This window comes from Nerophis ophidion, linkage group LG10 (assembly GCF_033978795.1).
Source record: "Nerophis ophidion isolate RoL-2023_Sa linkage group LG10, RoL_Noph_v1.0, whole genome shotgun sequence".
NCBI classification, from domain to species: Eukaryota; Metazoa; Chordata; class Actinopteri; order Syngnathiformes; family Syngnathidae; genus Nerophis; species Nerophis ophidion.
Window position 1 is genome coordinate 69,883,295 of NC_084620.1, and position 15,388 is coordinate 69,898,682.

A 15,388-nucleotide genomic window follows, 5' to 3' on the forward strand; every position below is an offset into this window, starting at 1 on the left:
ACACCGAAATTCTTCTATTTATTCAACTTTTTTAACTTTTTCTTCGTCTCCTCCGGATTTTGGCACATTCTACCTTCTACATCCCAATTCAAGCCGTTCCAACTTCAAACTATTCAACCTATTCGGGAATGGTTGGCTTTTCTTTGACAAAATTCCAAAAATTTCCAAAATTCCAGGTTTTCTGGTACATTTTTCCCATTCAAAATGAATTGGCCATTATTCAAACTTCCACCATTTTAACATTTTTCAAACCATTCCACCTTCAACACATTCCACTGTCCTGGAAATTTAAACTACCCTTTTCCAAGTTCCAAAAACTTCCTAAATTTCCCAGAATTCCTGTTTTTCCAAAGCCCACATATGGTTTTCTACACCAAAATTCTTCTATTTATTCAACTTTTTTTTTAAACTTTTTCTTCGTCTCCTCCGGATTTTAGCACATTCTACCTTCCACATCCCAATTCAAGCCGTTCCATCTTCAAACTATTCAGCCTATTCGGGAACGGTGGGCTTTTGCTTGACAAAATTCCAAAAATTCCCAGAATTCCAGGTTTTCTGGGACATTTTTCCCATTCAAAATGAATTGGCCAATTTTCAAACTTACACCATTTTAACATTTTTCAAACCATTCCACCTTCAACACATTCCACTGTCCTGGAAATTTGAACTACACTTTTTCCAAGTTCCAAAAAATTCCAAAATTTCCCAGAATTCTTGTTTTTCCAAAGCCCACATATGGTTTTCTACACCGAAATTCTTCTATTTATTCAACTTTTTTAACTTTTTCTTCGTCTCCTCCGGATTTTGGCACATTCTACCTTCTACATCCCAATTCAAGCCGTTCCAACTTCAAACTATTCAACCTATTCGGGAATGGTTGGCTTTTCTTTGACAAAATTCCAAAAATTTCCAAAATTCCAGGTTTTCTGGTACATTTTTCCCATTCAAAATGAATTGGCCATTTTTCAAACTTCCACCATTTTAACATTTTTCAAACCATTCCACCTTCAACACATTCCACTGTCCTGGAAATTTGAACTACCCTTTTTCCAAGTTCCAAAAAATTCCAAAATTTCCCAGAATTCTTGTTTTTCCAAAGCCCACATATGGTTTTCTACACCGAAATTCTTCTATTTATTCAACTTTTTTAACTTTTTCTTCGTCTCCTCCGGATTTTGGCACATTCTACCTTCTACATCCCAATTCAAGCCGTTCCAACTTCAAACTATTCAACCTATTCGGGAATGGTTGGCTTTTCTTTGACAAAATTCCAAAAATTTCCAAAATTCCAGGTTTTCTGGTACATTTTTCCCATTCAAAATGAATTGGCCATTATTCAAACTTCCACCATTTTAACATTTTTCAAACCATTCCACCTTCAACACATTCCACTGTCCTGGAAATTTAAACTACCCTTTTCCAAGTTCCAAAAACTTCCTAAATTTCCCAGAATTCCTGTTTTTCCAAAGCCCACATATGGTTTTCTACACCAAAATTCTTCTATTTATTCAACTTTTTTTTTAAACTTTTTCTTCGTCTCCTCCGGATTTTAGCACATTCTACCTTCCACATCCCAATTCAAGCCGTTCCATCTTCAAACTATTCAGCCTATTCGGGAACGGTGGGCTTTTGCTTGACAAAATTCCAAAAATTCCCAGAATTCCAGGTTTTCTGGGACATTTTTCCCATTCAAAATGAATTGGCCAATTTTCAAACTTACACCATTTTAACATTTTTCAAACCATTCCACCTTCAACACATTCCACTGTCCTGGAAATTTGAACTACACTTTTTCCAAGTTCCAAAAAATTCCAAAATTTCCCAGAATTCTTGTTTTTCCAAAGCCCACATATGGTTTTCTACACCGAAATTCTTCTATTTATTCAACTTTTTTAACTTTTTCTTCGTCTCCTCCGGATTTTGGCACATTCTACCTTCTACATCCCAATTCAAGCCGTTCCAACTTCAAACTATTCAACCTATTCGGGAATGGTTGGCTTTTCTTTGACAAAATTCCAAAAATTTCCAAAATTCCAGGTTTTCTGGTACATTTTTCCCATTCAAAATGAATTGGCCATTTTTCAAACTTCCACCATTTTAACATTTTTCAAACCATTCCACCTTCAACACATTCCACTGTCCTGGAAATTTGAACTACCCTTTTTCCAAGTTCCAAAAAATTCCAAAATTTCCCAGAATTCTTGTTTTTCCAAAGCCCACATATGGTTTTCTACACCGAAATTCTTCTATTTATTCAACTTTTTTAACTTTTTCTTCGTCTCCTCCGGATTTTGGCACATTCTACCTTCTACATCCCAATTCAAGCCGTTCCAACTTCAAACTATTCAACCTATTCGGGAATGGTTGGCTTTTCTTTGACAAAATTCCAAAAATTTCCAAAATTCCAGGTTTTCTGGTACATTTTTCCCATTCAAAATGAATTGGCCATTTTTCAAACTTCCACCATTTTAACATTTTTCAAACCATTCCACCTTCAACACATTCCACTATCCTGGAAAATTAAACTACCCTTTTTCCAAGTTTCAAAAACTTCCCAAATTTCCCAGAATTCTTGTTTTTCCAAAGCCCACATATGGTTTTCTACACCAAAATTCATCTATTCATTCAACTTTTTCAACTTCTTCTTCTCCGGATTTTGGCGCGCTCTACCTTCCACATCCTAATTCAAGCCGTTCAGCCTATTCGGGAATTGTGGGCTTTTCCTTGACAAAATTCCAAAAATTCCCAAAATTCCAGTATTTCTGGGACATTTTTCCCATTCAAATGAATTGGCTATTTTTCTATTTTTCCCAATTTCCACATTTTTCAACCGATTCAAACCATTCCACCTTCATTCAACACATTCCACCATCCTGGCAATTTAAACTATCCTTTGTTGCAAATTAAAAAAACTTCCCAAATTTCCCAGAATTCTTGTTTTTCCAAAGCCCACATATGGTTTTCTACACCAAAATCCATCTATTTATTCAACTTCTTCTTCTCCAGATGTTGGGACGCTCTACTGTCCACATTTTTCACCTGATTCAATCCGTTCCAACTTCAAACTGTTCAGCCTATTCAGGAATCGCAGGCTGTCCCTTTGACAAATTAAAAAAAATCCCAGATTTCCCAGAATTCCAGGTTTCCCGGAACATATTTCCCATTCAAAATGAATTGGCGATTTTTTAAACTTCCACCATTTTCACATTTTTCAATCGATTCAAACCATTCCACCTTCAACACATTCCCACTATCCGGGAAATTTAAACTACCCTTTTTCCAAGTTTCAAAAACTTCCCAAATTTCCCAGAATTCTTGTTTTTCCAAAGCCCACATATGGTTTTCTACACCAAAATTCTTCTATTTATTCAACTTTTTCTTCGTCTCCTCCGGATTTTAGCACATTCTACCTTCCACATCCCAATTCAAGCCGTTCAAACTTCAAACTGTTCAGCCTATTCGGGAATTGTGGGTTTTCCCTTGACAAAATTTTTTCCCTTGGCCATTTTTCAAACTTCAACCATTTTAACATTTTTCAAACCATTCCACCTTCAACACATTTCAATGTCCTGGAAAATTAAACTACCCTTTTTCCAAGTTTCAAAAACTTCCCAAATTTCCCAGAATTCTTGTTTTTCCAAAGCCCACATATGGTTTTCTACACCGAAATTCTTCTATTTATTCAACTTTTTTAACTTTTTCTTCGTCTTCTCCGGATTTTGGCACATTCTACCTTCCACATCCCAATTCAAGCCGTTCCAACTTCAAACTATTCAGCCTATTCGGGAACGGTGGGCTTTTGCTTGACAAAATTCCAAAAATTCCCAGAATTCCAGGTTTTCTGGGACATTTTTCCCATTCAAAATGAATTGGCCATTTTTCAAACTTCCACCATTTTAACATTTTTCAAACCATTCCACCTTCAACACATTTCACTGTCCTGGAAAATTAAACTACCCTTTTTCCAAGTTTCAAAAACTTCCCAAATTTCCCAGAATTCTTGTTTTTCCAAAGCCCACATATGGTTTTCTACACCGAAATTATTCTATTTATTCAACTTTTTTAACTTTTTCTTCGTCTTCTCCGGATTTTGGCACATTCTACCTTCCACATCCCAATTCAAGCCGTTCCAACTTCAAACTATTCAGCCTATTCGGGAACGGTGGGCTTTTGCTTGACAAAATTCCAAAAATTCACAGAATTCCAGGTTTTCTGGTACATTTTTCCCATTCAAAACGAATTACTTCCACCATTTTAACATTTTTCAAACCATTCCACCTTCAACACATTCCACTGTCCTGGAAATTTAAACTACCCTTTTCCAAGTTCCAAAAACTTCCTAAATTTCCCAGAATTCCTGTTTTTCCAAAGCCCACATATGGTTTTCTACACCAAAAGTAATCTATGTATTTAACTTTTTCAACTTATTCTTCTTCTCCGGGTTTTAGCGCGCTCTACCTTCCAGATCCCAATTCAAGCCGTTCCAACTTCAAACTGTTGAGGGCTTTCCCTTGACAAAATTCCAAAAATTCCCAGAATTCCAGGTTTTCTGGGACATTTTTCCCATTCAAAATGAATTGGCCATTTTTCAAATTTTCCCAATTTCCACATTTTTCAACCGATTCAAACCATTCCACCTTCATTCAACACATTCCACCATCCTGGCAATTTAAACTACCCTTTGTTCCAAATTAAAAAAACTTCCCAAATTTCCCAGAATTCTTGTTTTTCCAAAGCCCACATATGGTTTTCTACACCAAAATCCATCTATTTATTCAACTTCTTCTTCTCCAGATGTTGGGACGCTCTACTGTCCACATTTTTCACCTGATTCAAACAGTTCCAACTTCAAACTGTTCAGCCTATTCAGGAATCGCAGGCTTTCCCTTTGACCAATTCAAAAAATTCCCAGATTTCCCAGAATTCCAGGTTTTCCGGAACATATTTCCCATTCAAAATGAATTGGCCATTTTTAAACTTCCACCATTTTCACATTTTTCAACCGATTCAAACCATTCCACCTTCAACACATTCCCACTATCCGGGAAATTTAAACTACCCTTTTTCCAAGTTTCAAAAACTTCACAAATTTCCCAGAATTCTTGTTTTTCCAAAGCCCACATATGGTTTTCTACACCAAAATATCATCTATTCATTCAACTTTTTCAACTTCTTCTCCGGATTTTGGCGCGCTCTACCTTCCACATCCCAATTCAAGCCGTTCAAACTTCAAACTGTTCAGCCTATTCGGGAATTGTGGGCTTTTCCTTGACAAAATTCCAAAAATTCCCACAATTCCAGGTTTTCTGGGACATTTTCCCATTCAAAATGAATTGGCCAATTTTCAAACTTCCACCATTTTAACATTTTTCAAACCATTCCACCTTCAACACATTCCACTGTCCTGGAAATTTAAACTACCCTTTTTCCAAGTTCCAAAAAATTCCTAAATTTCCCAGAATTCTTGTTTTTCCAAAGCCCACATATGGTTTTCTACACCAAAATTCTTCTATTTATTCAACTTTTTTAACTTTTTCTTCGTCTCCTCCGGATTTTGGCGCGCTCTATCTTCCACATCCCAATTCAAGCCGTTCCAACTTCAAACTATTCAGCCTATTCGGGAATGGTTGGCTTTTCTTTGACAAAATTCCAAAAATTCCCAGAATTCCAGGTTTTCTGGGACATTGTTCCCATTCAAAATGAATAGGCCATTTTTCAAATTTTCAAACTTCCACCATTTTAACATTTTTCAAACCATTCCACCTTTAACACATTCCACTGTCCTGGAAATTTAAACTACCCTTTTTCCAAGTTCCAAAAAATTCCTAAATTTCCCAGAATTCTTGTTTTTCCAAAGCCCACATATGGTTTTCTACACCAAAATTCATCTATGTATTTAACTTTTTCAACTTCTTCTCCGGATTTTGGCGCTCTCTACCTTCCACATCCCAATTCTAGCCGTTCAAACTTCAAACTGTTCAGCCTATTCGGGAATTGTGGGCTTTTCCTTGACAAAATTCCAAAAATTCCCACAATTCCAGGTTTTCTGGGACATTTTTACCATTCAAATGAATTGGCTATTTTTCAAATTTTCCCAATTTCCACATGTTTCAACCGATTCAAACCATTCCACCTTCATTCAACACATTCCAACATCCTCGCAATTTAAACTACCCTCTTTTCCAAGTTCCAAAACTTCACAAATTTCCCAGAATTCTTGTTTTTCCAAAGCCCACATATGGTTTTCTACACCAAAATTCATCTATGTATTTAACTTTTTCAACTTCTTCTTCTTCTCCGGATTTTGGTGCGCTCTACCTTCCACATCCCAATTCAAGCCGTTCCAACTTCAAACTATTCAGCCTATTCGGGAACGGTGGGCTTTTGCTTGACAAAATTCCAAAAATTCACAGAATTCCAGGTTTTCTGGGACATTTTTCCCATTCAAAATGAATTGGCCAATTTTCAAACTTCCACCATTTTAACATTTTTCAAACCATTCCACCTTCAACACATTCCACTGTCCTGGAAATTTGAACTACCCTTTTTCCAAGTTCCAAAAAACTCCAAAATTTCCCAGAATTCTTGTTTTTCCAAAGCCCACATATGGTTTTCTACACCGAAATTCTTCTATTTATTCAACTTTTTTAACTTTTTCTTCGTCTCCTCCGGATTTTGGCACATTCTACCTTCTACATCCCAATTCAAGCCGTTCCAACTTCAAACTATTCAACCTATTCGGGAATGGTTGGCTTTTCTTTGACAAAATTCCAAAAATTTCCAGAATGCCAGGTTTTTTGGTACATTTTTCCCATTCAAAATGAATTGGCCATTTTTCAAACTTCCACCATTTTAACATTTTTCAAACCATTCCACCTTCAACACATTCCACTATCCTGGAAAATTAAACTACCCTTTTTCCAAGTTTCAAAAACTTCCCAAATTTCCCAGAATTCTTGTTTTTCCAAAGCCCACATATGGTTTTCTACACCGAAATTATTCTATTTATTCAACTTTTTTAACTTTTTCTTCGTCTTCTCCGGATTTTGGCACATTCTACCTTCCACATCCCAATTCAAGCCGTTCCAACTTCAAACTATTCAGCCTATTCGGGAACGGTGGGCTTTTGCTTGACAAAATTCCAAAAATTCACAGAATTCCAGGTTTTCTGGTACATTTTTCCCATTCAAAACGAATTACTTCCACCATTTTAACATTTTTCAAACCATTCCACCTTCAACACATTCCACTGTCCTGGAAATTTAAACTACCCTTTTCCAAGTTCCAAAAACTTCCTAAATTTCCCAGAATTCCTGTTTTTCCAAAGCCCACATATGGTTTTCTACACCAAAAGTAATCTATGTATTTAACTTTTTCAACTTATTCTTCTTCTCCGGGTTTTAGCGCGCTCTACCTTCCAGATCCCAATTCAAGCCGTTCCAACTTCAAACTGTTGAGGGCTTTCCCTTGACAAAATTCCAAAAATTCCCAGAATTCCAGGTTTTCTGGGACATTTTTCCCATTCAAAATGAATTGGCCATTTTTCAAATTTTCCCAATTTCCACATTTTTCAACCGATTCAAACCATTCCACCTTCATTCAACACATTCCACCATCCTGGCAATTTAAACTACCCTTTGTTCCAAATTAAAAAAACTTCCCAAATTTCCCAGAATTCTTGTTTTTCCAAAGCCCACATATGGTTTTCTACACCAAAATCCATCTATTTATTCAACTTCTTCTTCTCCAGATGTTGGGACGCTCTACTGTCCACATTTTTCACCTGATTCAAACAGTTCCAACTTCAAACTGTTCAGCCTATTCAGGAATCGCAGGCTTTCCCTTTGACCAATTCAAAAAATTCCCAGATTTCCCAGAATTCCAGGTTTTCCGGAACATATTTCCCATTCAAAATGAATTGGCCATTTTTAAACTTCCACCATTTTCACATTTTTCAACCGATTCAAACCATTCCACCTTCAACACATTCCCACTATCCGGGAAATTTAAACTACCCTTTTTCCAAGTTTCAAAAACTTCACAAATTTCCCAGAATTCTTGTTTTTCCAAAGCCCACATATGGTTTTCTACACCAAAATATCATCTATTCATTCAACTTTTTCAACTTCTTCTCCGGATTTTGGCGCGCTCTACCTTCCACATCCCAATTCAAGCCGTTCAAACTTCAAACTGTTCAGCCTATTCGGGAATTGTGGGCTTTTCCTTGACAAAATTCCAAAAATTCCCACAATTCCAGGTTTTCTGGGACATTTTCCCATTCAAAATGAATTGGCCAATTTTCAAACTTCCACCATTTTAACATTTTTCAAACCATTCCACCTTCAACACATTCCACTGTCCTGGAAATTTAAACTACCCTTTTTCCAAGTTCCAAAAAATTCCTAAATTTCCCAGAATTCTTGTTTTTCCAAAGCCCACATATGGTTTTCTACACCAAAATTCTTCTATTTATTCAACTTTTTTAACTTTTTCTTCGTCTCCTCCGGATTTTGGCGCGCTCTATCTTCCACATCCCAATTCAAGCCGTTCCAACTTCAAACTATTCAGCCTATTCGGGAATGGTTGGCTTTTCTTTGACAAAATTCCAAAAATTCCCAGAATTCCAGGTTTTCTGGGACATTGTTCCCATTCAAAATGAATAGGCCATTTTTCAAATTTTCAAACTTCCACCATTTTAACATTTTTCAAACCATTCCACCTTTAACACATTCCACTGTCCTGGAAATTTAAACTACCCTTTTTCCAAGTTCCAAAAAATTCCTAAATTTCCCAGAATTCTTGTTTTTCCAAAGCCCACATATGGTTTTCTACACCAAAATTCATCTATGTATTTAACTTTTTCAACTTCTTCTCCGGATTTTGGCGCTCTCTACCTTCCACATCCCAATTCTAGCCGTTCAAACTTCAAACTGTTCAGCCTATTCGGGAATTGTGGGCTTTTCCTTGACAAAATTCCAAAAATTCCCACAATTCCAGGTTTTCTGGGACATTTTTACCATTCAAATGAATTGGCTATTTTTCAAATTTTCCCAATTTCCACATGTTTCAACCGATTCAAACCATTCCACCTTCATTCAACACATTCCAACATCCTCGCAATTTAAACTACCCTCTTTTCCAAGTTCCAAAACTTCACAAATTTCCCAGAATTCTTGTTTTTCCAAAGCCCACATATGGTTTTCTACACCAAAATTCATCTATGTATTTAACTTTTTCAACTTCTTCTTCTTCTCCGGATTTTGGTGCGCTCTACCTTCCACATCCCAATTCAAGCCGTTCCAACTTCAAACTATTCAGCCTATTCGGGAACGGTGGGCTTTTGCTTGACAAAATTCCAAAAATTCACAGAATTCCAGGTTTTCTGGGACATTTTTCCCATTCAAAATGAATTGGCCAATTTTCAAACTTCCACCATTTTAACATTTTTCAAACCATTCCACCTTCAACACATTCCACTGTCCTGGAAATTTGAACTACCCTTTTTCCAAGTTCCAAAAAACTCCAAAATTTCCCAGAATTCTTGTTTTTCCAAAGCCCACATATGGTTTTCTACACCGAAATTCTTCTATTTATTCAACTTTTTTAACTTTTTCTTCGTCTCCTCCGGATTTTGGCACATTCTACCTTCTACATCCCAATTCAAGCCGTTCCAACTTCAAACTATTCAACCTATTCGGGAATGGTTGGCTTTTCTTTGACAAAATTCCAAAAATTTCCAGAATGCCAGGTTTTTTGGTACATTTTTCCCATTCAAAATGAATTGGCCATTTTTCAAACTTCCACCATTTTAACATTTTTCAAACCATTCCACCTTCAACACATTCCACTATCCTGGAAAATTAAACTACCCTTTTTCCAAGTTTCAAAAACTTCCCAAATTTCCCAGAATTCTTGTTTTTCCAAAGCCCACATATGGTTTTCTACACCAAAATTCATCTATTCATTCAACTTTTTCAACTTCTTCTTCTCCGGATTTTGGCGCGCTCTACCTTCCACATCCCAATTCAAGCCGTTCAAACTTCAAACCGTTCAGCCTATTCGGGAATTGTGGGCTTTTCCTTGACAAAATTCCAAAAATTCCCACAATTCCAGGTTTTCTGGGACATTTTTACCATTCAAATGAATTGGCTATTTTTCAAATTTTCCCAATTTCCACATTTTTCAACCGATTCAAACCATTCCACCTTCATTCAACACATTCCAACATCCTCGCAATTTAAACTACCCTCTTTTCCAAGTTCCAAAACTTCACAAATTTCCCAGAATTCTTGTTTTTTCAAAGCCCACAGATGGTTTTCTACACCAAAATTCATCTATGTATTTAACTTTTTCAACTTCTTCTTCTTCTCCGGATTTTGGCGGGCTCTACCTTCCACATCCCAATTCTAGCCGTTCCAACTTCAGACTGTTCATCCTATTCGGGAATTGTGGGCTTTCCCTTGACAAAATTCCAAAAATTCCCAGAATTCCAGGTTTTCTGGGACATTGTTCCCATTCAAAATGAATTGGCCATTTTTCAAATTTTCCCAATTTCCACATTTTTCAACCGATTCAAACCATTCCACTGTCATTCAACACATTCCACCATCCTCGCAATTTAAACTACCCTTTTTTCCAAGTTAAAAAACTTCCCAAATTTCCCAGAATTCTTGTTTTTCCAAAGCCCACATATGGTTTTCTACACCAAAATTCATCTATGTATTTGACTTTTTCAACTTCTTCTCCGGATTTTGGCGCTCTCTACCTTCCACATCCCAATTCAAGCCGTTCCAACTTCAAACTGTTCAGCCTATTCGGGAATTGTGGGCTTTCCTTTGACAAAATTCCAAAAGATTCCCAGAATTCCAGGTTTTCTGGGACATTTTTACCATTCAAAATGAATTGGCCATTTTTCAAATTTTCCCAATTTCCACATTTTTCAACCGATTCAAACCATTCCACCTTCAACACATTTCACTGTCCTGGAAATTTAAACTACCCTTTTTTCCAAGTTCCAAAAACTTCCCAAATTTCCCAGAATTATTGTTTTCCCAAAGCCCACATATGGTTTTCTACACCAAAATTCATCGATTTAATCAACTTTTTTAACTTCTTCTTCTTCTCCTCCGGATTTTGGTGCGCTCTACCTTCCACATCCCAATTCAAGCCGTTCCAACTTCAAACTGTTCAGCCTATTCGGGAATCGTGGGCTTTCCCTTGACAAAATTCAAAAAATTCCCAGAATTCCAGGTTTTCTGGGAGATTTTTCCCATTCAAAACTGAATTGGCCATTTTTCAAACTTCCACCATTTCGACATTTTTCAACAGATTCAAACCATTCCACCTTTAACACATTCCCACTATCCTAGAAATTTAAACTACCCTTTTACCAAGTTCTAAAAACTTCACAAATTTCCCCAAATTCTTGTTTTTCCAAAGCCCACATATGGTTTTCTACACCAAAATCCATCTATTTATTCAAATTTTTCTTCTCCAGATGTTGGGACACTTGACCATCCACATTTTTCACCCGATTCAAACAGTTCCAACTTCAAACTGTTCAGCGTATTCGGGAATTGCAGGCTTTCCCTTTGACAAAATTCAAAAAATTCCCAGAATTCCAGGTTTTCTGGGACATTTTTCCCATTCAAAATGAATTGGCCATTTTTCAAACTTCCACCATTTCCACATTTTTCGACCATTTCAAACCATTCCACCTTCAACACATTCCACCATCCTGGAAATTTAAACTACCCATTTTCCAAGTTAAAAAAAAATCCAGTATTTTCCATAAATCTTGTTTTTTCAAAGCCCTATTTGCACCCTTTTTTCCGGCAACCACTCCTTCCACATTTTTTAACGCATTTCAACCGTTCCAGCGTCAAAACATTTTTCTGAAGAAGAACAATTAAGAAAGTTGTTTTTTGAAATGGAAAAATTCCCGGTTTCCCCAAAATTTTCAGGAATTCCGTAATACCATTTCTCAATTCAACATGTAACTACTTTAACAATTCTCGACCGATTTGAAAAATTCCAACGCCAACAATTTCAACTCATGCAGACCACGTAATTTACCATTTTCAAAAAAATTCCCACTTTTCCCGAAATTCCCTTTCAAATCAATGGGACATTCTTCAAAGTTCCACATCTCCCACATTTTTCATCTGATTCAAACTATTCCAACTTCAAAATATTCACCCTGTTTGGTAATTGTGTGCCCTATTTCAGAAAATTTAGTTCAATTCCAGCTTTGGAGCATTCACACGGAATTCCATCAGGAATTGCCTTATCTAGTTATATACAGTGGGGCAAAAAAGTATTTAGTCAGCCAGCGATTGTGCAAGTTCTCCCACTTCAAATGATGACAGAGGTCTGTCATTTTCATCATAGGTACACTTCAACTGTGAGAGACAGAATGTGGGGAAAAAATCCAGGAATTCACATTGTAGGAATTTTAAAGAATTTATTTGTAAATTCAAAGCGCTCACTGATCGAAGGAGGTTTTGGCTCAAAATCTCACGATACATGGCCCCATTCATTCTTTCCTTAACATGGATCAATCGTCCTGTCCCCTTAGCAGAAAAACAGCCCCAAAGCATGATGTTTCCACACCCATGCTTCACAGTAGGTGTGGTGTTCTTGGGATGCAACTCAGTATTCTTCTTCCTCCAAACACCACCAGTTGAGTTTATACCAAAAAGTTCTATTTTGCTTTCATCTGACCACATGACATTCTCCCAATCCTCTGCTGTATCATCCATGTATCCATTTTGGTATAAACTCAACTGGTCGTGTTTGGAGGAAGAAGAATACTGAGTTGCATCCCAAGAACACCACACCTACTGTGAAGCATGGGGGTGGAAACATCATGCTTTGGGGCTGTTTTTCTGCTAAGGGGACAGGATGATTGATCCGTGTTAAGGAAAGAATGAATGGGGCCATGTATCCTGAGATTTGGAGCCAAAACCTCCTTTGAATGGTTGACCAAATACTTATTTTCCACCATAATTTACAAATAAATTATTTAAAATTCGTACAATATGAATTCCTGGATTTTTTTTTTCACATTCTGTCTCTCACAGTTGAAGTGTACCTATGATGAAAATGACAGACCTCTGTCATCATTTGAAGTGGGAGAACTTGCACAATCGCTGGCTGACTAAATACTTTTGTGCCCCACTATATATAAACAACACTCCTCACCTAAATTCTGCCACATGCTGAAGATCTCGCAGCCCATCATCACCCTCATGTCTCCATACCTGCAGGGCAGAAGAACATTCCATCAATGACACAGGACTGCAGTCCATTAGTGCTCGTTGAGAAGAGCGATGCTTCTTTCATTTCTCACTCTGCTAAAGTTTCCACTAGATTTGTGGCTAGTTTCTTTTTTGTCAAAGTATCTAAAACAGGGTGTCAAACTTATTTTCATTGAGGGCCACATTGCCGTTTTAGCTGGCATGAGAGGGTTATTCTTATTATATTATGGCACAATTTCCGATGCGTTGGATGAATAGATTGTTTTTTTACGTACACTCTCATAATTTAAACAAATCGTATCATGCCGTTTAAAAAACTGACAGGTCAGTTGCCAGAATTTTACCGTTTAAAAAAAAGTAATTACTATAAAAAATGACAATGAAAAAAAGGATATAGAACTGAAATTTTGGCCACTAAGTTGCCAGGTTTTACCGTAAAAAAAAAAATAATAATAATAATAAAGAGGAAGTCTGCGGGCTATAGAGCGTTTTCCGTTCGGGCTCCAGTACTCTGGAATGCCCTCCCGGTAACAGTTGGAGATGCTACCTCAGTAGAAGCATTTAAGTCTCACCTTAAGACTCCTCTGTATACTCTAGCCTTTAAATATACCTCCTTTTTAGACCAGTTGATCTGCCGCTTCTTTTCTTTTTTCTCCTATGTCCCCCCCTCCCTTGTGGAGGGGGTCCGGTCCGATGACCATGGATGAAGTACTAGCTGTCCAGAGTCGGGACCCAGGATGGACCGCTCGCCTGTGTATCGGTTGGGGACATCTCTACGCTGCTGATCCGCCTCCGCTTGGGATGGTTTCCTGTGGACGGGACTTTCGCTGCTGTCTTGGATCCGCTTTGAACTGAACTCTCGCGGCTGTGTTGGAGCCACTATGGATTGAACTTTCACAGTATCATGTTAGACCCGCTCCACATCCATTGCTTTCGGTCCCCTAGAGGGGTGGGGGTGGGGCGGGGGGGGGGGGGGGGGGGGGGGGGGGTTGCCCACATCTGAGGTCCTCTCCAAGGTTTCTCATAGTCAGCATTGTCACTGGCGTCCCACTGGATGTGAATTCTCCCTGCCCACTGGGTGTGAGTTTTCCTTGCCCTTTTGTGGGTTCTTCCGAGGATGTCGTAGTCGTAATGATTTGTGCAGTCCTTTGAGACATTTGTGATTTGGGGCTATATAAATAAACATTGATTGATTGATTGAGGAATTATTGTAACATTGTTTTTTACAGCCTATTACTGTAAATCGGAGGTTTCAAACTAATTTTTATTGAAGGCTACATTACAATATATAAATAATAAATTAACTGAAATATATTACATTAATTGTTTGACAGCATCAACAAAAAGACATTTTTTTTTTACATAATATAGAATTTTTGTTTCTAGGATCAACAACAAAAACAAGCTGTGGGCCAAAATTGGCCCCTGGGTTGCAATTTGGACACCCTTGGCCCAGTTTGTTTTGATCAAGCTTAAAGGGGAACATTATCACCAGCCTCAATATATACCTTGATGGTGCAGAAAAAAGACCATATGTTTTTTTAACCGATTTCCGAACTGTAAAAGGGTGAATTTGGCGATTTAAACACCTTTCAACTGATAGCCTGTCGAGCGATGACCTTTCACCCGTGACGTCACAACATGAAGCAAGCCGTCGTTTTCTCAATCTTATTACACGCACCAAGTCACATCAGTTATTTTCCGTGTTTTCGACTGTTTTCCCCGTACCTTGGAGACATCATGCCTCGTCGGTAGGGTGACCAGGTGTCCGGATCTAGGTCGGACAGTCCGGATTTTAAATGCCCTGTCCGGCGTCCGGCGCAGAATCAAGCCGGACAAGTTTGTGAACCCACACAAAACAAGAATGACAAACACATTTCGGGAGAAAATCCTCACAATAACACAACATAAACGCAACACAACAAATACCCCGAATCCTTTGCATCATCTTTAAACCACTCAAAATTGTACTATAAATAAGAGTATACCAGAGTCCTATGTACACCATAGTAATTTATTGATGTGCCGCATAATGTCCTCCTTTTTGGTGTCATGAAAATGGTCACCCTACTCGTCGGTGTGTTTTCGGAGGGTGTAACAAGACGATCAGAGCCTCATTTGTAGCTATA

The 15,388-nt window shown here is 37.7% G+C and overlaps 1 protein-coding gene across 5 annotated transcripts in view; it reads right to left on the reverse strand.

The window, feature by feature from the left end:
• dock4b (dedicator of cytokinesis 4b) overlaps nucleotides 1–15,388 on the reverse strand; it is a 334,184-nt gene that overhangs the window by 103,529 nt on the left and 215,267 nt on the right. For all 5 annotated transcript variants that reach the window (XM_061914568.1, XM_061914566.1, XM_061914565.1 and 2 more), the window contains one exon: nucleotides 13,204–13,262. In XM_061914568.1, coding sequence (XP_061770552.1) covers nucleotides 13,204–13,262 — 59 coding nt within the window. The remainder of the gene's footprint in view (nucleotides 1–13,203; nucleotides 13,263–15,388) is intronic.